General features: G+C 48.6%; 13 protein-coding genes across 13 annotated transcripts; 6 read left to right on the top strand and 7 right to left on the bottom strand.

The window, feature by feature from the left end:
- Positions 1-230: 230 nt before the first annotated feature.
- Positions 231-920, bottom strand: PICMEDRAFT_70197 (hypothetical protein; the record flags this gene model as incomplete). The annotated part of the gene is made up of 1 exon (XM_019163586.1): positions 231-920. The coding sequence occupies one exon, from the start codon at positions 918-920 to the stop codon at positions 231-233; it is 690 nt and encodes a 229-aa protein (XP_019019684.1).
- Positions 921-2422: 1502 nt separating this feature from the next.
- On the top strand, positions 2423-3121 carry PICMEDRAFT_30277 (hypothetical protein; the record flags this gene model as incomplete). The annotated part of the gene is made up of 1 exon (XM_019162634.1): positions 2423-3121. One exon carries the CDS (start codon positions 2423-2425, stop codon positions 3119-3121), a length of 699 nt encoding a protein of 232 aa, XP_019019683.1.
- A 352-nt stretch (positions 3122-3473) lies between these two features.
- Positions 3474-4685, top strand: PICMEDRAFT_29281 (hypothetical protein; the record flags this gene model as incomplete). The annotated part of the gene is made up of 1 exon (XM_019162582.1): positions 3474-4685. One exon carries the CDS (start codon positions 3474-3476, stop codon positions 4683-4685), a length of 1212 nt encoding a protein of 403 aa, XP_019019682.1.
- Positions 4686-4855: 170 nt separating this feature from the next.
- PICMEDRAFT_70194 (hypothetical protein) lies at positions 4856-6016 on the bottom strand (the record flags this gene model as incomplete). The annotated part of the gene is made up of 1 exon (XM_019163585.1): positions 4856-6016. The coding sequence occupies one exon, from the start codon at positions 6014-6016 to the stop codon at positions 4856-4858; it is 1161 nt and encodes a 386-aa protein (XP_019019681.1).
- A 1047-nt stretch (positions 6017-7063) lies between these two features.
- On the top strand, positions 7064-9244 carry PICMEDRAFT_29411 (hypothetical protein; the record flags this gene model as incomplete). The annotated part of the gene is made up of 1 exon (XM_019162590.1): positions 7064-9244. The coding sequence occupies one exon, from the start codon at positions 7064-7066 to the stop codon at positions 9242-9244; it is 2181 nt and encodes a 726-aa protein (XP_019019680.1).
- Positions 9245-9379: 135 nt separating this feature from the next.
- On the bottom strand, positions 9380-9949 carry PICMEDRAFT_9101 (hypothetical protein; the record flags this gene model as incomplete). Its single annotated transcript, XM_019165067.1, has 1 exon — positions 9380-9949. One exon carries the CDS (start codon positions 9947-9949, stop codon positions 9380-9382), a length of 570 nt encoding a protein of 189 aa, XP_019019679.1.
- A 182-nt stretch (positions 9950-10131) lies between these two features.
- On the bottom strand, positions 10132-11027 carry PICMEDRAFT_83920 (hypothetical protein). The gene has a single exon (XM_019165001.1). The coding sequence runs from the start codon at positions 10787-10789 to the stop codon at positions 10313-10315; it is 477 nt and encodes a 158-aa protein (XP_019019678.1). The 5' UTR covers positions 10790-11027; the 3' UTR covers positions 10132-10312.
- A 559-nt stretch (positions 11028-11586) lies between these two features.
- PICMEDRAFT_70190 (hypothetical protein) lies at positions 11587-13512 on the top strand (the record flags this gene model as incomplete). Its single annotated transcript, XM_019163584.1, has 1 exon — positions 11587-13512. One exon carries the CDS (start codon positions 11587-11589, stop codon positions 13510-13512), a length of 1926 nt encoding a protein of 641 aa, XP_019019677.1.
- Positions 13513-13903: 391 nt separating this feature from the next.
- On the bottom strand, positions 13904-15598 carry PICMEDRAFT_70189 (hypothetical protein; the record flags this gene model as incomplete). Its single annotated transcript, XM_019163583.1, has 1 exon — positions 13904-15598. The coding sequence occupies one exon, from the start codon at positions 15596-15598 to the stop codon at positions 13904-13906; it is 1695 nt and encodes a 564-aa protein (XP_019019676.1).
- Positions 15599-16129: 531 nt separating this feature from the next.
- On the top strand, positions 16130-17446 carry PICMEDRAFT_70188 (hypothetical protein; the record flags this gene model as incomplete). The annotated part of the gene is made up of 1 exon (XM_019163582.1): positions 16130-17446. The coding sequence occupies one exon, from the start codon at positions 16130-16132 to the stop codon at positions 17444-17446; it is 1317 nt and encodes a 438-aa protein (XP_019019675.1).
- Positions 17447-17917: 471 nt separating this feature from the next.
- PICMEDRAFT_22168 (hypothetical protein) lies at positions 17918-18427 on the bottom strand (the record flags this gene model as incomplete). The annotated part of the gene is made up of 1 exon (XM_019162238.1): positions 17918-18427. A coding segment is annotated over one exon (510 nt), but the record flags the coding sequence as incomplete, so codon positions are not given.
- Positions 18428-20150: 1723 nt separating this feature from the next.
- PICMEDRAFT_25761 (hypothetical protein) lies at positions 20151-21068 on the top strand (the record flags this gene model as incomplete). The annotated part of the gene is made up of 1 exon (XM_019162412.1): positions 20151-21068. A coding segment is annotated over one exon (918 nt), but the record flags the coding sequence as incomplete, so codon positions are not given.
- A 193-nt stretch (positions 21069-21261) lies between these two features.
- PICMEDRAFT_14110 (hypothetical protein) lies at positions 21262-23541 on the bottom strand. The gene has a single exon (XM_019160229.1). It carries the CDS (start codon positions 23264-23266, stop codon positions 21365-21367), a length of 1902 nt encoding a protein of 633 aa, XP_019019672.1. The 5' UTR covers positions 23267-23541; the 3' UTR covers positions 21262-21364.
- Positions 23542-23611: the final 70 nt, after the last annotated feature.

Raw genomic sequence — 23611 nt, 5'->3', positions numbered from 1 at the left:
ACGATAAACGAAAAAATAGTTCAGATAAGAAAAAAATAAGAGTGAGAAGAATGTAATAAATAGATGGAAGAAGGGTGTGAAGAGAAGAAGAGTTGGAGAAATCGAATCCGTGATAACAAGCCGACTGAAGGGAAAATAATGTGATATAATTGGTACACGCCGAGGTGGAGGGTAAGGGGGGATATATTAGTGGGTAACATCAGTTGAAGAGGAGCCGGAGCGACCTGGACTTAGACTTTTGAGGCAACGGTCTGTTCGGACTGCAACTTGAGCGCGTTGCGCTCGTAGCACTTGTCCTTGCAGATCTTCAAGCCCTTGCAGTTGTGGCTCTCGAGGAGTCTGTGTTTGGAGCAGAACTTGCCCTGGCAGAACTGGCAGTCGCCCACCATTCTGAGAGGCGCCGAGGTGCAGTTGGAGAAGGTGCACTTTTTCGACTTGGACTTAGATCTCGACTTGGACTTGGACTTGGACTTTTTCGTCTTCTTCTGCTGCTGCAGGAGGAGGTCGTCCTGGTCGGCCTCCTCGTTGTCGTCCAGGATGGCGGAGTCGGCGGGACCGGCGGAGGCGAGACTGGCCACTGCGGTGGCGGCAGCCGCCAACACCTGCGGGGACACGGGCATGGTGGGGCTGCCGTCGCCGCTGCCCTCGCTCGACGTGACGTCCAACGTGAGGTACACCACCAGGTTTGGGTTGGCGACCACCGAGTCCGGCGTGATGTTGTACGAGCGGAGCGGCTTGGAGTAGTCCAGCTTGTGGCCGCTGTACCACAGGTTGATGCAGCTTGGCGTGAGGTGGGGGGCCCCCCGCGTGGCGGGCGGCAGGGCCACGATGGCGGCGATCTTCAAGTCCTCGACGGTGGCGTTGTCGGGGACCGTCAAGGAGAGGGTGTTTTCGTTGCTGGTTCTGACAGAGAGCTTCATAGTGTGTGCGTGTGCGTGTGCGTGGGGGGGAGGGGGCGGAGTGGATTGATAAGAGCCGGCGGTGGGATCCGGATCTGCGGCAGGCGGCGAAGGGCTTGTTGTGAGGGAGGGAGGATGGAAAGAAACCGCAGGAGAGACCGGAGCAGTCAGGGCCATGTGTGCTGCACAACCAGACACACCACACAAGAACCAGGGTGGCACCAGAGAAGGGCGTCCCTGTGCTGATAACCGCAGCCCCTGCGGTACAGAGTAGCCGGAGCGTGCAGAGCTGCGCACCGCAGCGTGCGAGCCCCTCCGTGACTCGAGGGCAAATTGCCTGCACCGCAGTGGCCGAGCGGAGGGCAAAAGCTGGCGGCCGCGCGCTTACGTCAGCGCGGAGGAAGAAAAGAAAAGAGGGGAGGAGGCCGACGCTGACGTAAGCAGCAGAAAGGGGATCGTGCTTTGCGAAGAAGGCGATGACGTAAGCACCACCCTTCCATGTGAGCCGCAGCATCATCAAGGACAGTTCCTCTGCAACTCGGGCTTCTATATAGGTAGCGGGCCAACCCCGGGGTCACGTGCGGCCCTGCTATCGCCGGCCTCCTTCCCGCGTGCTGACAGACGCGCGCGCGCTGATTGGCCACGCGGCGCACACCCTTTTTCTCGTGCCCCCCCCCCCCGCCAGCGACCCCTGCCCGGCAACGCGGCCGCGGCATGCTTTCTCTTCCTGGCAGGTGTGTCTCGCCCTGGCTTTGTCATGGCAATTTCTCTCGCTGTGATTGCTCGCAGGGCTGCGTGCAGACGGGCTCACAGGCGTCGGGCAGCAGACATATATTTTATTTTTTGCTTGGGCTCTGTGTGTGTTTTCTATTTCATCGGAGGGGTCTGGCGTGTGCACAGTCAGCGCCATTGCCTAGGAAAACAGCTGCCAGAGTGTCCAGCATACGACCCGTTTACACTGTGCTTGTGTGCGATCGCAAGACAGCTAGCCATCCCCACAGCAGACCCACACACCGACAGACAGACAGCCCTGCTCCGTCTTTTAGCTTTTTTTTGTCGCTTTCCTGATTGCCTGCCCCGCTTGAGTCCAGCGCCGCAGCACCGCTCCAGACCCAGATTAATAGGTTAATCCGGCCCTGTGAGCCGCCCAGAAGCACCGCACAACACACACACACACACACACACACCCCCGCACCCGCACATAGAGAGCAGCACACCCAGCAATGTCCCTGGTAGCTATCAAGAACCTGGTGGCGTCGAAGCTGAGTCCCTCGAAGCCAGAGGAAAACACCGCAGTGGACGAGTCCTCTCCGTTGGTCCGCAGCAAAAACAACAGCTCCAACAACGACAGCGGCAACGACAGCGGCCTGCCCACACACCCGCCGCACAGCGAGGACCAGCTCAACACCGACCTCGAGTCGGGCCGCTCCCACTACAGCCCCTCCGTCAGGTCGTCCGCGTCCACGTCCGCGTCCCAGAACCAGACCCAGAACCAGGACCGCCAGGAACCAGACTCCTTCCCGATGAACCTAATACACAACGTCGACCCCCGCGTGATGAGCGACTTGATCATCGGCTTGTCCGACGGCTTGACCGTCCCCTTCGCGTTGACCGCAGGCCTCTCGTCGCTCGGTGACTCCAAGTTGGTCATCACCGGTGGTATGGCCGAATTGGTCTCCGGCGCCATCTCCATGGGATTGGGCGGCTACCTCGCCGCCAAGTCCGAAAGCGAGTTCTACTACAGCCAGGTCAAGAAGGAGAAACAGCTCTTTTTCCAGTCGGAGGACTCCATAGCAGACGAGTTGTACGACATCATCATCGACATGGGTGCCACGGAGTCAACCGCAGAGAGTTTCGTCATGGACCTCTCGAAGAACCCGCAGGCCATGATCGACTTCATCATCAGGTACGGCAAGGGTTTGGAGGAGCCCCCCGAGGGGAGAATCGTCTCCTCTGCGTTCACAATCGGATCCGGCTACTTCTTCGGTGGATTCATACCTTTGATTCCATATTTCTTTTTCGCCACCGTGGCGAAGGGCTTGCTTGTGTCCGTGCTCGTCATGCTCCTGACTTTGTTTTGGTTCGGCTACTTGAAGAGCATGATCTCCATGGGTACAGATTGCACCAGGTGGACAAGGGTGAGCGAGGGAATCCAGATGGTGTTTATTGGCTCGATAGCCGCCGGTTCCGCATGGACGTTGGTCTACTTGATCGATAACTAGACCTTTTTCTCCACACCTTCGCTCTCTCCGGCTCTGTTCCCCACTTCCCTTCATATATTTCTACACATCTTCATTATAGATATGATATATAGAGCAGTTAGGTAATACAAGATAATATAGGATAAGATAATTTATTCCGTCAGATCACTATCACTCCCATCCACCCCGTGCCTCCGATAACACGCACCAACGCGCTATCAGTAATATCTCTTCTCGCTTCCCCCTCGTCTCGGCCCGTCGAGGAATTTAACACTCTCTTCTCCTAGATTCACTCTTTTTTCCCCCCATACATTCCTTTCAAATTCCGATGCTCCGCCATTGACCTATCCGCTCCAGACGAGACCAGAAAACCATGCTACTGTTACGTCCACTAACGAGAAGAACTGTCGGCGTGAAGCTCTCCGCCCGAGGCCTTTCCTCCTCGCTGCGCTTATCGCAGGTACAACCGCAACAGCAGCAGCCTATCGCTTTCGTGTTCGACATCGATGGAGTTCTCATGCAGACGAAAAACCCGATCCTACCCCATGCACCCATGGTGCTTAGCCATTTGAAAGACCATAACATCCCCTTTGTTTTGCTGACCAACGGTGGCGGCCAAACCGAACAAGCACGTGTCGACTTCTTAAACAGTGCATTGTCGCCATCGGTTTCAGAGGCGGATGTCGGGGACGACAGCGATTCAACGAAACTACTGCACACCTCGCAATTGATCCAGTCACACACTCCTATGAAGAACCTAGTGGACAAATACAAACGTGTTTTAGTGATTGGAGGATTAGACCCGCAGGCTCGTGATGTGGCACTCTCCTATGGTTTCAAAGAAGTGATCAGACCAATCGATATCGTCAGGGCCACGCCAAATGTTTGGCCCTACACTAGGTACACACAGCATGAACTAACTCATCACTCACTGTCAGCGACAGAGTCGAAGATCGAAACAGAGCCAATTGATGCAGTGTTGGTGTTCAACGATCCTAGAGACATGGGCACAGATCTACAAGTGACCATTGATGCGTTGTGCTCGGACAAGGGACTCTTTGGAACAAGGAGAAATTCTGGAGCCAGCTCGCCAAGCGTGCCCATAATCTGGAGCAACATGGATTTATTGTGGAGTACCGGGTACCCGATTCCACGGTTCGGACAAGGTGCGTTTAGAATCTCGACGAGAGAGTTGTACAAGCGACTGAATGACGGCAAAGAGCTCGAAGACACGGTGCTGGGTAAGCCTTGGCCTGTGAGCTATGCATTTGCAGAATGGGTGCTCGGCAAAGAATGGAGGCGCATCAATGGGTCTGCCCAGAAAGGCTCAAAGGGTATCGTTCCGGGCTTGGGAGTGAGACCAAAGGAACAGTTGTTCAAGAAGGTGTACATGGTTGGTGATAACCCTGAAAGCGATATTTTGGGTGGTAACGACTATGGCTGGGAGACAATACTGGTGAGAACTGGCGTCTACAAGGACGGCGATTTTGAGCGCAATCCAAAACTTGCCCGGCCAACGCTAGGTGTCTTTGACAACGTGTGGGAAGGTGTAAGTGCAGCCCTCAAGGCCAACAACATAAAGTAGGCGGGCGACCCAGTTGTGAAAAAATGCTATATCGAATAAATTGATTAAATAGAGAACTATATAATGTGTTTAAGCAAGAATGATGACGAAAGAAGAAGTTGGAGGGGGCTTTGAGAGCGGTCAAATGAGTGGAAGAGGAAATATATTTCAGCGGTTTTTATGCTCTCAGTCTAAGCCAGACCATTCAACTTCAAGGCGGCCATGACACCTTCCTTGACGTTAGGGAAAATGCCCAAACTTGGTCTGGATGTCTCTGGGTTTCTCTCAAAGTCGCCCTCCTGGTAGACACCTGTTCTGACAAGAATGGTACCCCAGTTGTAGTTGTTACCACCTGTGATATCACTCTCTGGGTTGTCACCCACCATATACACCTTCTTGAATGGGGTGTTGATAGGAGGGTCGTTCAGCTGTGGGAGACAAAGGTTGCCCGGTTGCTTCTCGCCCAACAAGACCTTTCTCCAGTCGATCAAGATGTGGTGGGCGTAGTCGTAACAGACCTTTTCAGGCTTGCCCAAGGTCAGCTGCTCCAACTTCTGTCCGTTGATTTTCTCGTAGATGGTGAGCACGGCGATCTTCAACGCACCCATTGCAAATCTAGGCTGTTTGTACTCGTTGGACCAGAGGAAGTCGTTGTTAGAGAAGACAATCGGTATGCTTGGCTTGCCACTCTTGTAAGTACGTCTAGTGCCCAAAACCCCGTCTTCGGAGTTGAGCAAGTCGAGAATGACCTGGAGCTCGGCCCCGATGGCTCTGGAGTCGTTGAAGCACAAGACCGAGTCGATCGGCAAGTTTTCGCCACAGCCGGTGCCGTCGACGTCGAGCTTGCTGCTGGCCGGGTCTCTACCCCACTCCTCGATCTGCTCGTCGGTGAACATGTGGTATGGCCAGATGGTAGGGTTGGCCCTGATCAAGTCAACCGGTCTGATCACGTCCTCGAAACCGTAGCCTTCGGCCACCTCTCTCACGTCGTCCTTTGGTCCTCCACAGATGAGCACCCGCTTGTGGTGTGGGATCAACGTCTTCATAGGCGTGTGTGCCTGGATCAACTGGTCTTCGTGGATCGGGGTCTCCGTCAACTGCAACGTCATGTTGATGAAGTCGATTCTCTTTTTTTCTGTCATACCTCCCCCGTTCGTCAAGAGGATGAACGGAATCTTCTTTTTCGAGAGATATGTGATGATCTCCGTGGCTTCCGCGATTCTCTTTTTACCCTTGAGCAACACTCCGTCGATGTCGAAGACGAACCCGATGTCCTGAGGGCTCTCGAGCTTCTGAGCTACCTCCTCGACAGGCGTGGATAATGGCTTGATTTCTGAACTGGATGCTGTCATTGCTGTGTCTATATTCGTGTATGTTTGTGTATGTGAAAAATGTGTTTCAATTGATTCTTATCCGATGTTGATCTGGGTCTATAAATCTATAATGGCCAAATCGATCTGGAAGGTCTGGGAAGTGTCTTGACCTTTATAAGTGCACAGAGGAAAGCTGCACAGAAAATTTTTTCTCTTCTCCGTCCGAGTTAAAAGAAACGAACCAGAGAGATGTCCCGACATACCACAACGACGAACCGTTTTGTATTTATAAGAGTTGGCTGTCGTTGGCTGTCTGCCATACGCCTGCCTGCGTCAGCATAAACCACTACGGAGTGTCGGGAGCCAGGCGAAAGAGGGAGCCCTGCCGACACGCCGCCCAATCGGGCAGCCCGCAGGGCGGCGTGCCTATTGTTGTCGGCCAGAGCGGGAACAGCGCAGGAGGGGAGGGGAGGGCGGACAGAGGCTGGCGGCGTCGGGCTGCGGCGGTCCTCGGGGTGATGTCATGGGGGGGGGGCGTGTCGATGACCGAGCGATGACGTAGCGCGGGAAAAAAAGAGAAAAGAAAAAAAGAGAAAAGAAAAAAAGCGGAAAAAGAAAAAAAGCGGAAAAAGCGAAAAAAAAGAAAAAAAAGAAAAAAACAGAAAAACCCACGTGATATGTCACGTGACAAGATTGCCGTGCGGCCGCTTGGCTCGGCCGACAAGTCGTGCGGGAAATTGGCAATTGTCTCCACCCCGTCTATCTACCACAGTTTCGGTCTCCCCACCTGCCCTGGCATCCGTTGTTGAGGCTCAGAAAAGTCAATTGGTTTCGTGAGCTCTGTTCTGCTCTGTTCTGCTCTGTTCTGCTCTGTTCTGCCCTGCACTGCTCTACGCGGATGTGCTCGGCTGCGTAAAGATATAGTTCATGCAACAGGAAGCCTCCATGCACCTGAAAATGGACGAGAAGAATGACGCCGGGCTCGGCCTCAAAAGCGACGTCGAAGCCCAGGTGCCAAGACATAGAGCATTTGCCCGTGGCACTGCCTCCCATGCAAAGGGCAAGCTCTTGTTGGCTGCGGCTGCCATGGGTCTTGCTCTGTGGAAGCTCGGCCCCTCAGAAGCAGCCCTGCCCTTTCACGACAGCTACGGAGGCTCAGCAACCACATACGGCTGGGCCTCTTCTATCCTCCTCAGCTCGTTGGAGACAAACCTCGCCGGCGAGTGGTTGAAGGATTACACCGCGGACAACCAGCTTGCTGGCACAAACATCGCCATGGTGAACTACACGCTGGCGAAGTTCCAGGAGCTCGGACTCGAGGACGCCTATGTCGACCAGTATACCGCATACGTCTCCTATCCTCTCGACAACTCCCTCTCGTTGATCGACAACAGCTCCGCTGTCGTGTACAAGCCGACATTGATCGAAGACGAGCTCGAAGAGGACCCGAACTCGTCCTACTACGTTCCTGCGTTCTTTGGCTACGCCGCTTCGGGCAATGTCACGGCCGAATACGTCTACTGCAACTACGGGACGTACAAAGACTTCCAGGCGTTGCGGGAGCTCGGAGTGGACCTCGAGGGCAAGATCGCCATCATACGGATGGGCGCCATCTTTCGTGGATTGAAGGTCAAGTTTGCACAAGAGCAGGGCATGTCTGCAGCCTTGTTGTACACCGACACCGCTGACGACGGTGAGATCGTGGAGGAAAATGGCTTCAAGCCCTACCCGCACGGATTCGCACGTAACCCATCCTCTATCCAGAGGGGCTCTGTCACATTTGGACTTGCCGGTGACCCTACTACCCCTGGTTATGCAATCAAGCCAGGAGAGAAAAAGCCACGGGAAGATCCCTCTGGCCTTCCAAAAATACCGGTTCTTCCAATCTCGTACAGAGATGTCAAGCCAATCTTGGAGAAGCTATCAGGCCACGGTCCAAAGATTGACGGATGGGAGGGCCGCATCAAGGACTACGATTATTCTGTCGGTCCTAACGCCAACTATACGTTGAATTTGTACAACAAGCAGGAGTTCAACATCAGCATCATGAACAACATCATGGGCAAGATCACAGGTTTGGACGACAGCAAGTTTATTCTCATTGGCAATCACCACGACTCCTGGACCCCGGCAGCGGCAGACCCGCACGCTGGTTCCGCATCCATGTTGGAAATCATTAGAGCATTCGGCGACTTGGTGAAGACTGGGTGGCAACCCAAGATCTCCATTGTCTTTGCCAGTTGGGACGGTGAAGAGTACGCGTTGCTTGGCTCAACTGAGTACGCCGAGTACTATCAACACGAGCTAAAGAGAAAGTGCGTTGCGTACATCAACACCGATGCTGCTGTCATCGGACCGATTTTATCGCTGGAAGCCTCTCCTTTGTTGAATGACCTTCTCTTGGAAACTACCAAGGAATTGCAGTATCCTAACTCGACGATAACCCTCTACGACCATTTCATGGACAAGGCGGGCGGTAAAATCGGCACTTTGGGCTCTGGATCTGACTTCACTGTCTTTTTGGAGCATTTGGGGATCCCTTCTGTGGACCTGAATTTCGGAAACGACCCAACCAAATCTTCTGTCTACCAATACCACTCTCTATACGATTCCTACTATTGGATGTCCAAGTTTGGGGACCCTGGCTTTGTCTTCCACAATATGATGGCCAAATATATCTCATTGCTCATTCTCCATCTTTCTGATGAACCTGTTTTAAGACTCAGGACCCACAACTATGCTGTAGAGCTGCAAAAATACTACCATGACTTAGAAATTCCATCTCAATGGTGGAACCAAACTCAAGGAAAGCATTGTGGCCATGGGGGATCTCCATCCAAAGAGTCCTTTGAAACGAAAAAAAAGTATCACCCTCTCAAAAAGTTGATCAAGAAGGTGGACAAGAAGATGCAGGTTCTTGAGTTGAAGACCGCCGAGTTTGATGACTACTTGTGGGAGCTTGTGGACATGTATGACCACTGGGATTCCTTGACATACTGGCAGAGGATCAAGCTTTACTTCAAGACCAAGGGAGCCAACTCGGTTTTGCAGTACTTTGAGAGACATTTCCTTGACCACAAGGGTTTGAACAATAGACCATGGTTTAAGCACGTGGTATATGCGAGCGGAAGATACACTGGATACAAGGGTCAAGAACTCCCTGGATTAGCGGAAGCTATCGAAGATTACAATCTCGACGATTTCACCGAGAGGTTGGGCAAGTTGAGCGAGATTTTGGACACCCTCTTGAGAATGTGTTCTTTGTGATCCAACTTTTTTTGAACTGAATTTGAATTTTTTCAAACTGAATATTTTGTGTCGACGAAACGACTATATACACTATGCAACTACTATACAAAAATTAAACGTAACGTGTTGATTTCACCTTATCGCGGAGCGGGTTCAAGTCTCCTTGGATTCGTATGACTGGTTCAACTCGTTTTTCTGCTTTTTTAGCAGCGCCTGGCATTCGGAAACTTCCTGAAGGGTTTGCAACAGGGCGTCCAGCTGAGCCTTGACGTTTTCCAACATTCGGTTTGTCTCGTGGTCGAGCATGTTCCCCGTCGGGGAGGCCCATATTTTGGCAATGATGTGGGTACGCTTGTAGATGCTACGCATGTTGTCGATGTCAGTCGCGTACTCGTGGCTGTCTCTGAACTCGGGCGGCAAGAGGGCGTCGAATTTCTCGTTTAGGCTGGAAGCGGTGCTGATCTCGTCCTCCAAAAGTTTGTAGAACTCATGCTGGGCAAAGCCGTCGGAAGTGCTAAAGCCTGAGTTGTTGATGAGCTCATAGTCAATGTCCACCATCTTCTTTCCCTGAAAGAAAACGACCTCCTCATCTCTGATATCCCTTATGATTTGCGTTGTATCTGTTGTCTTGAGTAAGGAGTTGGTGAAGATGCCTGAGTTTTTGAAGTCCGTGCCGGCAATGCTGGCGTTCGTGTTGGCGATGGCCTGCAGGGCTTCGCTCATCCTCTTGGCCGGCGGAGGGGAAGGGGAAAATCGGAGGAGCACTGCAGAAAGAAGGACACCGAAGACGGGCTCAGCACAAAGCTGTAGTGAAATAAAGACACGACCCGAAATAGAACGCGTCCGCGACAAAAGTGCGAGTGCAGCGGTTACCGTTGCAGATAAGAGCAGGCGTTTCGAATTTCCAGTTTTTTGTTCATTAAAGATATCAAAAGAGTGTATACAGAGGATGGTCGTATAGAAAGGGAGAGAAAGAGAAAGAAGAGGTGGGCTTTTTTTTGGATTAGGGATATATGTGTAGTATGCGAAAAGGTATGCGGAGACTGTTGCCACCGACAGGCGGCCGGCGGCTGCTGGCGGACACGGTTACTCGAACCGGGCGTTGATCTGGGCGTACTGGTTGCGGGAGTCGTCGTCGTACTGGATGACGACGACGAAGGAGACGTCGTAATCGCCGTCGGTGCTGGACACCAGCTGCGGAGAGATGTACTTGAGCGAGGAGACGCCTGCTGGGGGAGAGACGTCATAGGAGGCGGCGGCGTCGGTCTCGTCGCCGAGGTCCTGGCCGACCGCGGCCGGCTTGCACGTGTTGTCCTTGCACTCCATGAAGGAGCTGCCGGCGCCCGTGTTCCAGTGGAGGTTCAGGCGGTTGTTGTACTGGATCACGTCCACGGACCGCCACGGAGCCAGCTGGACCGGTATGTTGATGTAGAGCTGGTTGCCGCTGACCGCGTAGCTGAGCAGGTTTTCCAGCTTTTCCTCAGGGATGTATGCGGCGGCGCAGCTGCCGGCCAGGCAGCAGATAAGCGAGACGTAGAGGCAGAGCTGTGTAAGTGGGTTCATGGTGTGTGTGTGGAGCGTGGGTGTGTACAGAAAGAAGAGCAAAGCCGAACGGACTAGCGATAGAGAGAGATTAGCGCCAGACGCAACAGCCCATCTGCCTTCTGTCTTTCTGCTTCTACAGCGGCAGCAGCCCGGCGTGTACTTATACTTTTGGCCCTCAGCCTGCAAGGAGCCTGCAGGCTGCTGCGCCGGCCACCACCAGCACCACTGCGTGCCTGACACCGTTCCGCCGGCCGCCTCATACATGGACTACTCGTCACACAGGCCCTGTGCCTGCCGCAAGGGTGTTTCCAAAGGGTTGTTGATCTTTGGGGCTTTGGGTAACGCGTTGCCCCGCTGCCATTGTTTGTGTTTGTCTTTTTCCCATTATGTTGCTGGCGCGCTCCTGGAGCCCTCGTCGACGCGTCGTTATTGTGTATTTTCAGCCGAGAAACCCAACACGCTTTTTTCTGCCCTCCCCCCGTGGGGGGCTCTGCGAGGGCCAGAGCCGCCGCTCTGTGCCGATGGGCAAAGGGGGAGCCTTTGCTGGCCGTGCCCCGTTTGCCCCGCGTCTGTTGTTGTTTTGCTTTGGTCCCGGATGTCGCGGGCAAAGCTGGCAGACAGACAGACAGAGACAGGGCAGTCTGGCAGACAGCGGCTCCTGCACAACATCACTTTGCTTCTTTAGTCGTTCTTCTTGTTTGCCTCCAGGATCTTCGTGGGGTGGGTTTGTGTAGGAGTGTGCTTTGAAGCTGGCTGTTTGATTGTTCCATCGTCCAAAGCCCCCCCTACACACACTACAGACACTAGATATCGCCATGGTTTGCTGCACACTGCTCACCGCTGCGGCCGGTGCCGGCCTGCTGGCCGGCGCCGCCGCAGACTACGTCCAGCTCCAGGCCACGAAGGTCAAGGGCTCGTGGCCCCAGAACGCGGACGTGCACAAGTTCCCGATCTACGCATACTACTCCCGCAGCACCAACGGCTCCGACGCCGCTGCGAACGGCACGGTCGCCGCCGGCGTCTACAACGACAGGGTCTACTACGCCGTCGACCTGGCGCTGGGCTCGGAAGCCCAGAACGTGACTGTGCTAGTGGACACGGTGTCGTCGGACCTCTGGGTGAACTCCGTGGACAACGCCGTCTGCGCCGCCGGCGTGGACTCGCCTTCGAACTTCACCGTCGACTACTCGTACACGGTCTCCGGCGCCTCGCAAAGCAGCCCGGCCCTGTCCTCCACGTCGTCCTCCGCAGCCTCCTCCGCGGCCCCGCTGTCCACATACTACACCACCTCCTACGACAGCGCCTCGGACGTGTTCTACGTCGACGGCTACGTCTCTACCGTCACCACCACCACCGCCACCGAGCAGACAAGCGCCGTCACCACCAGGTCTTACGACGTCCAGTTCTACCCCTCCGCCGCGGTTGCCTCCTACTCCCAGTGGCTCAGCGCATACCCTTACCCAACAAATGCAATCAACAGCCTCGTCGTCCTAGAGGCAGAACCACACAACTGCTCGGCATGGGGCTTGTTCGACTCCTCCTCTTCCGAGTCCTTCGTTACCAGCAACGACACCTTCGAGTCCGTTGCCGAAGACGGCACTACCGTCTCAGGTATCTGGGCGCAGGACAGCGTTGCCTACGGTAACGCTCTCGTCTCCAACGTTTCCTTTGGGCTCGTTTCCAACGCCGAATCAGACTCCTTCGGTGTCTTGGGTCTCGGACTTCCCTCCGCAGAGTCGACATGGCTTGCAGAAAATACAACCTACGACAACTTCCTCGCTAAGCTCAAGGCCCAGGGAGCCATCCACAAACAGGTCTACGCGATTTACGACAACTACCTCTCCGGAAACTCCTCTCTCCTCTTTGGTGGTATCGATCACGAGGCCCACGTCGGCAACTTGACCATTCTTCCATTGGTCGAAGTCCCTATCGCTTACAATGACTCCAGAAACGCCTCCGCTATCGCAATCACTCTTTCGGCAGTCTACCTTGACGACGAATCCAACGGTGCCAATGATACCTCCCTCATTGCCTCTGGCTTGGGCGCAGCTATTATTGACACCTCCCTCGCTACAGCTTCTTTCCCATACTATTTGTATGACGAGATTGTCGCTGCTGCAGGTTTCTTCTACTCCGAGAACCTTAAAGCCTTCATTGCCAAAGCCTCAGACATTGAAAATAAGACCCTTGGCTTAGACTTCCAGGGTGTTGAGGTTGACGTTCCGATCACCGACTTGTCCTTCCCATTGGTCGACATCGTCAACAACAAGACCAGCGACTACGTCGTCTTTGGAGCAGAAGCTACCGCTAACGACACCGTCGTCATTGGTGACGCCGTTCTCCAATACTTGTACTTTGCTGTCGATTTAGAAGACCTCGAGATTGCCGTTGCCCACAAGAACTTCTTCCCAACCTCCCAACATATCGTCGCCATCACCTCCACCTTCCCTCACGCCACATCTGCTGCATCATACAACCAAACTTACGGTTACCACGGCGTCACCGACCTCAAGTTGGCAACCTTTGAAGATCCAAACTCCATCTCGCAAACCTCCTTCTCAGGCTCATTCTTGCCATCAATCACCCTCTACCAGACCACCGCAAGATCTACGACGGTTGCTGAATCTACGACCTCTCCAGAAGTCACCTCCGCATCCGCAAAGGCTGCAAATACCTCCAAGAGCAAGACAAGTAAGAGCAAGACTGCCAAGGCAACGACCACCTCAACTACCAAAAAATGATAATTTTTTCTCTTCATCTCTTTTTCCCCTTTAATTTACGCCAAATTGCGAACTTTCTATTTTGTTCTATTCTATTTCGTCACAGCGGAACAGCTGATCTTTTGATACCATGTTACCACTAATTGAACATACACTGCATTTTTCCAGCAATAAAAAATTGAAATTAACCTTCAATATGAACACTTAAAAAAAAAGTCACTCATCTGCCATTTTATGTTTTTATCTTACACTTCTCGGCCATTCTTACTCTTATATTTCTCAGTATTTGTGTAACTCATTTCTTTTTCTTTTACTTTCTGTGCCTTAAATCGGTTTCATTTTCCATTTATAAAAAACTTTATTTATTGTTACATTAGCCTACAATCCAAGTGCCAAGTTGTTTAGCCTAACCTCACCAGCCGAGCTGTGTGCCAAGACCAGCTATGTACAACTGGAGATTACTTCCTGATTGCTGTGCTGTCTTGATATTGTCTGGATTCTCAGCCTCTTTTAATTTCAGATTTGTCGACCCTTCATACCCGTATACGTAATCCCAGTTAGATGACTTCACTGCGTCGACAATCCCGTCAGTGACAACAACGATCGAATCAGACGACTCCCCACCACTGGTATTCACTTGTCCGAGAGCAATGTTTTTCTCCTCAAGGTCAACAACAAAGAATACTGAGCTCAATAAATCGTCGCCAAAAAGAAAATAATCGTCGTTTGTATAGCTGATGGAAATGGACCTCAAACCTGTTGCTGACAAAGTGTCTCCGTCAATGACAGGATATGTAAAATCTATGACAGGGACTTTAATGAAGGCGTTCTGAAAATTAAAAGTGACGTAGGAGCTTTCCTTCTCTATCTCGGACTCGGACACAACATACGAGTTCAACTGTGACGACCACTGGAAGTTGAACCTGGTAATGATCTCGTTGAAAATATAGTAGGGAAAAACACTCGAAGTTGTCCCTAAATCTAGTATAGCGGGTGCATTGCCAGATGCAACCAGCTTGTTGTTGACTCCAGGGCTTGTGAACGAAATCGAATTGAGAGTGATTGAGATATAGTATGGTCCGTCACCCACTTTAGGACTTACTGTGTAGTCAACTATGGGGACAAGAGTGAGACCTGTGGAATGGTCGTATCCATTTGAGTCGTATGCACCGAAGATAATGGAGTCGGTGGATGATCCTCCATATGGAGCACAGAAGGAGTAGACAACTTTATCTATAATTCCGAGGGTCTTGAGGCGATATGGGAAGCTATCATATTGAGCGTATCCATGCTGAAAGGGGCTCTGGTTTGCTTTGAAACCGAGACCAAGCACACCATTCTGCTTGTAAGTATTGATATTGAGGCCGAAAGTGACTGTTTCAATCTTAGTGTCTCCAAAATAAACGTCATCCGAGACGAAAAAGCCATTGGCTCCTGTGCCGTCGGCGTAAGTTATGCTCAACGGAGTTGTAAGATTACTCATTGTGGTAGAGTTGTCTTGATTATAGACCCCGTATACCATACAGTTGAATACCTGGGCCAGCTTCGATCCTATCCTGTTCAGATACGCCTCATCTGTTGGGCCCGAGCTGATGCTCCGGGTAATGCTAGGATAGACCGGATGAGTTCTGGAAACCTCAACAGAAGGTGGTTCTCTTTTGCAGAAATTGCCAATATTGTTGTCAAAATTCTCATCTGAGCTGGAAAGGTTTTCGTTACCGCCATTAATGCCGTTTCCATCATCACTGTCGTCATCCTCGCCATCCGCCAGACACTCATTGTTGCTCCGCGAGTTCACAATCATGTCTGAAGAGCCTGTGTCAACCAGCAGGATTACCTTATCCTTGTTTGAGCCAATTTCCAATTGTGCCTCGTACATGAGCTGGTCGAACCTCAGCTCCATCTCGAAGCTTGCGTCTGGATGGTCTCTTTTTACCACTCTGTTTTTGTTTTTCAGCAGAAAATGGGGCTGCCCAGCGCCAGGTACCCCATCTCCAAGGGTATCACTCCCACCGTGTCTCTTCTTCACCACTGGAACATGCACGAATGCGCTTTCGGCAAAGACTGCCAACACCGAAGCCACCAATAATTGTTTCAACATGACCATTCTTGTTCTCTGCTACGCTTATCCTTTCTCTTTTCCTTCCACCATCACCATCACCACCTCTGAAAGAAAGAAAAGACCACAGGAAATTGAGGAAGATATCCAACAGCAACAAATGCAGCCACAAAGCACACCGTCAAGCACCACCACCGCAAATGCTCCGTTCTTCTTTCTTTACTGTCCGAGACAGTAACAGACTGACATAATTACCTAATCGGGAACACTCAATAGCAACTCCGAGTTCCGAAAAGGACATCCTCTTGGATGACATAAGCACATACTGCCCGCATCTCCTTTTTCTAAAACGGCTGTGTCTCTTTGCCTATCTTGTTGCTCCGCCCCGGCAACCGATTGTGGTGCAGAGACGACTGCCGACCATGTGCAGAGCCGGGTATCAGCTTTGAAAGGTTCTGACTTCTCCAGAAACACGTGCGTTGACCATCTACAGCTTTTTGACCCGTCTATTATCTCCGGCTGGCCAGCGACTCGACACCGATGCGTCCGATAATCAGGAAAGGAACGCCCGAACAGATGATGTCGTCAGGAGAGTCCGTTCCGATTCTCAAATACCAGGTGCATGATGCGATGCAGAACAACGACATGATATTGGACCCAAGCTGTAGCGGCAGCGGTAATCCGCACAGCAACCAGCTGCAGCATGTTGGGAGCAGCGTGGACTACCTCGGAGCACAGCAGGCAGACGCCCACGACCTGCTACAGTTGCCTGAGTTGCCCGACTTCACACAGCGGCCTAAAACATTGCTAACCAACGGGTTGTTTCCTGATAGCAACGAAGGAATGGACCAGGCTTACTCGAGCTCGACCTTCGACTCGAACTCGCCATACAGATATCAACCGGAAACGGACCGTCACTCCGCGTTCAGCGAAGACCTCTCTCCTCAGCGGCCCTTCTACAGCGTTCAGACTTCAGGCACGCAGAGCAAAAACGCCTCTGTGGCCTTTTTCTCAGACGCCTTGACGGATGAGCACACCTACAATGAGCTACCGCTCAATGAGATTTTGGATGACTTCCAGTACGAAGATGAGGACAACTACAATACCCTGAAAATCGACGAGGAGAGTGACGTAGAGGGTCACTCTCTTAACGGCGACTACCCTATTTCGAGAGCAGAGACTCCTGACATCCACTACCAATATCTAGGTAAAGACATTAACCGCTCCGAGTCACCGTTTTTGAAAAAGAAAGAGCCAGAGTACGTTACTGAGATCCCATCATTTTATTCTGCCAATTTGAAATATCCTTATAAATCCCCTCTAGATTATACCGATGAAGAGTTCGACAAGATGAACCATTTTGAGTTTCTTAAAGATCTCAAGTTTGAGCCTCCGCCCTTGTTACCCGTTTATTTGAACTCCAATTTGTTGAACGATTCAAACAGCAAAAATTACAAAACCTTTCCTTACCAGTATCAGGAGTCTACCGTTCCACATGTCAACGAGATTTATCGATATAGAATAAATGATTTGAATTTGATGGATAAATACAGCGCACACAAGCCTTCTCGGCCACTTTTGAAGCGATCCGGAAGCTCAAACTCTTCATGCTCCTCAACCTCGATACATCGTAGCAACAAAAATGGCGGGAAAATACGTAGCAAGCTATTGAGAGAAAACAGCAATAGCAGCACGAAATCTAACAGCAGACTAAAGCACGCAGATAAGATGCAGTTAATAGAGCGTAATTTGGTTCCACACCATGTGATGCTTAACCATTTGGTAACATGCAACTTTAACAAGGAAGGCTACATCACAAGCTCTTGTATCACAAGATACAAGGGGAAGTTTATAACACAAATCATGTATTTTTCAAATGAACTCGACCAGCTCTAGGAAGAGTCTTTGCAAGTTATGTATTTAATGGATTTTCTACAGTAATCAATATACTCTACTTTTCTCATTCTATACTTGTCCCTTGATATCAACCTTTCTAAACATCCTTGACCTGATATCTTCCACCGTAAAACGTGCCCGGTGGCAATCGAAAGAGGAGCTCTCCACTAGAATAAACCCATCCAAGCTGTTGCTTCTCAAGAAAACTTTCAAATCCTCAGTTTCTTTGCATAGAATCTCTTGCAAATATAAAAGAGTTAGTTGTTTGTATCCCTTGCAAACGATAGAGAGAGTTTGAATGTTAAACCTTTCCATAATACTGTCTATGAATTTCACAAAGTAGAATAATCCATTGTGCCTTAAAAATAAGGCATCTTTGTCGCTGATCAATAGTCTTTTCCCGTTATTAGCTACCTGAGTTAAATCCTCATTTTTTTTATTCTTGGCTGATATTTTTCCCACAATCTTGGATAGTTCATAGTAGTTGGAATCATATACACACTTGAAAATTTGCAGGGCATAATCCAAGTATTCATTCTTTAGATCCGGATGTCTTTCATTGATCAATGATAACTCTAGTTCAAATACCTCACTATAATTGTAGGTAAGTATGTAGTATAAGACTCTGTAAGCAAGAAACTCGAAGTAGTTAGGCTTATGCAATTCGGTTATGCTATACAAGAGCTTGAGTTGTGACTGACATTGGTTGAACTCTCCCCAATCTCCATTCTCAATTGCCAACTTGGAGTGAAATTCATAAGCCATAATCGAAAAGTCTTCCTTTATATTTTGAACGGTCAAATCTTGTCTCATCGATTTGCATTGGTCACATAAATAGTTGTATTTTGCCCCTTCACAATACCTGTCAAAAAGTAGCTGCAAAGTTTTGTGTAACACTTTCAATGGTCGGACAGTTTCTGGTTTAGGCTGAGAAGTCAATCGTAGGTATTTCTTTTCCAAAGTCTGATTTTTACCAACAATCGGATCTGTGGATACTACAGCGTCCCTATAATTACTATTCACTGGTGTGGACAATTCACGTTCAAACCTCTTACTTCGTAGCTCCTTTTTCTGCTCGTTTGTTAATCCAGTGGTATTATCACTAGTTGTATGATTGGTCTGCTTTGATACTCCTTTTTTTTGTTTTTTCAATCTTTTCAAGCTATCCTTTAAAGATATTGAAGACTTCGATCTTTTCTGGGTTATAGGAGTATACTCTTCACTATTCGTGGATCCAGAATCTGAACCAGATTCCTCTTCGCCAAAAATATTTACTTTTTTGTTACTCTTTCTGCAACCGTTAGGCTCAGGACCATCACTGTCAGAGTCGATAGGAATGGCATCAAATGCTTCATCACCCTGTTTCTTTTTGCTCTTATTCCCAGGAGTTCTTTCTTCGTCACAATATAGTGCTAGCTTTTTATGACCTGCTCCAGCGAGCAACGGTAATTCCTGCTTGTCCCAATCATTCTTCATGATATTTCCAGATGATATTGCAATATTGATCAAATTTTTCAATTGGCTCTTAAATTGCTGAATTTCGTTATCATTGAATTTCTTTTTGCTAGCTAACTGAAAGGACCGTCCTATGAAGTTATGTAAACTTTTTGGCCATTTTTTTGGATCCTTCCACTTATCATTTTGGATTGAACTGGCAACCGTGTTCAAGGAAATATTTGACCCTTTGTTTCCATTTTGACCACTGTTTTTCATCTTGAACTTGAACTTCTGTGGACTATCGCTCTTTTCGCCCATCCTAAATCTGCCAGCACAGCTTTCCGTTGTCCGCATTCAGGAAGCTTTCTCAACAAGGGTGTTGATGTGAAGCTTGCAAATTATTTTGGCTTACAATGCACAGAGCGAAATCGTTTTCAAAGTTTTCTTAACCGGCTCCATATTGGTGACGGGGAACAACAACTTTTACAGTTCCAGGCTGAAGCATTTGTTTTACCAGAAGGTCGAAGTACGTTACTAGTTGCGTTTTCCTGGTGACAAACGTCTCTGTTGATCACTGAAATCGAAACTTTGCTGCGTGTAGCTTATAAAGTATGTCAGTTTAGTGTGGTATCAACAAGCCTGGAAGACACCAACAGCACTCATTACAATACAGTACGCGTACTGCAGCACACGCTTACTACAGCAGCTTCGGAAACGTGTGAAGTCCACCTCAACTACTTTTTATTGGCAAAGGTAACAGGTTTTGGGCGACCTCTTCTGAAAGAGTGCTAATTATGTAGGAAAGATGAAAATGAGTCGCATTTTTCTTGAATTGAACAGAGAATGATAGAGGAGGCATAGCGATTTGTAGTGTTTCGATAAGCAGTAGGCTCCGCAGCATTAAAGGAAAGACTTTGGATCAAGACAACTTAGGCAGCATCACCCAATGGAAGATTTGTTCACCTTCGATGAAGACGGATTGACTTCTACCTTTACCCGACAACTCAACCTTAGCGACGGTCAGGCTATTGATGAGCCGAACGACGAAAATAGAAACATAGAAGATGCTCCTGAGCAACTTGCTAACGATGTGAAGCATTTCAGAAAATACCGATCGAATAGCGTGATCTCAGTAGGACACATCGATAATAGACTGGGCACTTCATACGAAGTCAAGTTTGACGAGCTTTATGAAGCAGAACATGAAAGTGACAGTAGACAAAATTCGAACGCTGCAACGACAGAAACTATCATCAATGACAAGCCAAAACCTGTAATTTCAGACTTTCAGCCAATAAAGGTATTGGGAAAAGGGTCTTTTGGGAAAGTGATTTTGGTTAAGCATAAGAAGACGGGGAAGTTATATGCACAAAAGCAATTGAAAAAGGTGACGATGATTGTTAACACCAAAAATTACGAAAGAACTTTGACGGAAAGAACAATTCTTGAAAAAGTAACACATCCAAATATTGTGAAATTGTATTATGCACTCCAAGACTTCGATAAGGTTTACCTTTTCCTAGAATACCTTGAAGGTGGAGAGTTATTTTTCCATTTATCACAAGAAAGGATCATGAGTGAGAAAGTGGCCTGTTTCTACGCTGCAGAAATGATACTAGCCCTAAGGCATTTGCATATAAATGCTGGTGTAATATACAGAGATTTAAAACCAGAAAACTGTCTTTTGAACAGGTATGGTCATTTGGTTCTAACTGATTTCGGTTTGAGTAAAGTTTCTGGACACAGTAATTCAATGGACGGTACAGCCCAATATATTGCACCGGAAGTTATCAAAGGTGAGACCTATGACTCTAGATGTGATTGGTGGTCCTTAGGAGCCGTTTTATTTGATATGCTGACTGGTCAGCCTCCTTTCACAGGTAACAATAACAAAAGAATCATGGATAAAGTTCTGACCCAGAAAGTGAGATATCCATTTTATCTATCTCAGATTGCCAAAGATTTTCTGAACAAATGTTTGAACAAAAACGTCGAGAAGAGAATCAATATCGACGATGATGCTGTCTTTGCAAAGGTCAAAGAGCATCAGTTCTTCAGATACATAAACTGGAATTCGTTAAGAGACCAGAGCGATGATTTAGAGCCGCCTATAATACCCATTGTGTGTGATCCTGAAATGGCTGAAAACTTTGACGATGAGTTTACTTCATTGGAAATCACACCTCCAAATTCTCCAATCACAAAGATGATGTACAATGATATAGAGGAAAGCAGGTCCAACAGTACTTCTTCAATAATAAAGATTCAGAAGTCCGACGAAAATGGAAAAATGAAGGAATCAGTTTATTTTAAAGACTTCTCATACTCCAGGCAACATCAACTAGCATGAAGTTTTTCACTGGTTGAGTGGCTTTTGCTGCGGAAAACCATAGCTTTGTTTGTTTACAAATTAGCCAAGTTCTTTGTACAAAACCAACTTATAAATCTATAAATATTTCGTTTGCCATTATAGCATCATATTCAACGCTTCTTCGACTTCGTCTTACTTTTTTTGGGAACCATCACTACCTGTCCTTCCTTCACGTCATCCGAAGCATCCTTAAACTTCTCTTGACTTTCAAGAAAAAACATCAAATCGGTGACTTGTTCCTGCAACTCACTCTTTTCGTTTTTTAGCTCAACATTTTCGCTTTCAATTAATGCCATTTTTGAAGACAATGCTTCGTTGAGTGCATTTGTATCAGCAAGCTCTTTTTTCAGCTCAGTAAACTGCTGTCCCATTTTTTCATAACTCTGCATTTGCTTAGTTTTTGCTGCCATCTTTGCATTTATATCAAGGATTTGCTTCTCCATCCAGCTCACTTTGTCAGTGAACCGTAAAGATGTTTGTTTCTGGAAAGCTAAATCAGTATTCAGATTTGATATAATATTCTCGTAATGCTCACGTTGACTTTCTAACTGTCCGATTAGCATTTTAGAGTATTCAAAACCAATCTTCTCAACTTTTTCATCACTGGTCTTTTTACTTTCATCTCGAAGTGGTAATTCCACTATTTTCCCATCCGCTTCATTCTGAACAAGCCTATGAACATATCCATCTTCTGCATAATCCCAAACTCGTTGCGTATTAGTTTCCATTGAAAAGCAATGCCCCGTTTCCTTCCAGTGTTCTATTGCATGTTGTTGGTCGTAGCGACCACAACCAACGTTACCACAGATCAAACATATCCACAAATGTTCGGTGAGCCCGCATACCATGCACTCTTCATTGTTATCAGGGCTGCTGGAAGTTTCAAGCAAGGAGAGAGATGAGAAATTGTCCGTTACATTACCAATCTTATTTGAATATCGACAAACTGGACATGTATCATCTTTCCATTTGGATAAGCAAGAAGAATGAAAGGTATGTTGGCATGGAATAGTAAACAACCCAGTCACGCTACTATCCAATCGATCAAGACATACGGGACATGTTGCAAGCTCTGTGTATAATCTTGCCTCTTCTACCGCAGTTTCAGGAACTTCATCTCCATTATTCGTGAATGGGTCTTCAAGCAAATACGGAAGTGCAACTTTGGTATGTTCGCTTTCACTTTTAGTTTTGGGCCTGAATACTATTTCCTTTATCTCCACAACAGAGCACGTCTCTGGTTCAAACGAATTGAACTTGCGGCCTTGATATTTTCTCATGAAAGGTTTCACTGCATCTTTCAAACGAAACTTAAGAAGTATCATAAATCTGTTGGGAGATGAAGACTTGATAAGACGGATGTGGGATAGTTCTTTCGCATCCTCTTCGTCGAAAAACCCGAGAAGCAAGTCACTGGCACTGAAGTAAAACGGGACAGACAATATTGCAAGGGTGGTTTCATCGCCCGGAACATGTTTCAGACCAGCAGAATCAATTTTGAAAAGATTGACATGGTCCTCCGAATCCTTGTATAGTCTGACAACTCCGAAACCAAGAAGCTCCGCACAAAGTTTATCCGTTATGTACGAGCCAGAGCTAGCCTTAGAGGGCAAAAGTTGACTGAAGCTTTGAGAAGCAGACATTTGGATATATGTTGGGTCTATGGGGGTGATCTCCACAGCGGTGAATCTGTAGTCTATAGTATCTGCTTTTGCAGGTGCCTGTCTTTTCAGTTTCAATCTAGTACTTTTCAATCTATCACTCCACTGAGAGAGTGGTATTTTCCTGGCTTCTCCTGAGTTGTCTTTTGGGCAGAATACGTCTTTTTTTTCCCAAACTTTATCTATCCAGCTGCTCCTCCTGAATGTTGCCAAAGGCTGAGCAACGTTTTTCTGCACTAGAGTTTCCAGATAAATGTCTGATATCCTTGTGTCCGACTCAAAAATGTCCTTTTCCGAGAATAGGTCAAAACAAAGGGTGTATCTGGTGGTGCCTTCACCACTAAATTCCATATTATCCTAAAACTGCAGAATAATAAGCCGCTTTAGTCCAACTTCGTCTTCATGTGTGGTCCTTTCCTTTCGATGTAGATGGCAAACGGGCCCAAAAATATGTAATTTGCACAACGCTGACGTACGCAGCAGCTTAATTCATGTCACGTGAACATGAGTGTAAGTTGATAAGGTCCGATTTTACAAAAATACGGGCGCCTTCAGGCTCATTCTTCCCTTTGCTTGCAAACAAAACTCGTACAGTAGTCTGTATAATGAGTCGAGGACTGTAGTCGGGTATCCCCATATGTAGCCACCAGCAGGAGATGCAACTAGCAGAGTCGCAGGGCTCAAACAGCATCCAAC

Source organism: Pichia membranifaciens (assembly GCF_001661235.1).
Source record: "Pichia membranifaciens NRRL Y-2026 unplaced genomic scaffold PICMEscaffold_1, whole genome shotgun sequence".
Classification (NCBI taxonomy): Eukaryota; Fungi; Ascomycota; class Pichiomycetes; order Pichiales; family Pichiaceae; genus Pichia; species Pichia membranifaciens.
Note: the sequence above shows the minus strand (reverse complement) of the source record. Positions and strands in the feature narration are given on the sequence as shown.

Coding starts and splice junctions, on each gene's coding strand:
- PICMEDRAFT_83920 (XM_019165001.1), bottom strand. CDS start 10,789: ATGAACCCACTTACACAGCTCTGCCTCTACGTCTCGCTTATCTGCTGC.
- PICMEDRAFT_14110 (XM_019160229.1), bottom strand. CDS start 23,266: ATGGAATTTAGTGGTGAAGGCACCACCAGATACACCCTTTGTTTTGAC.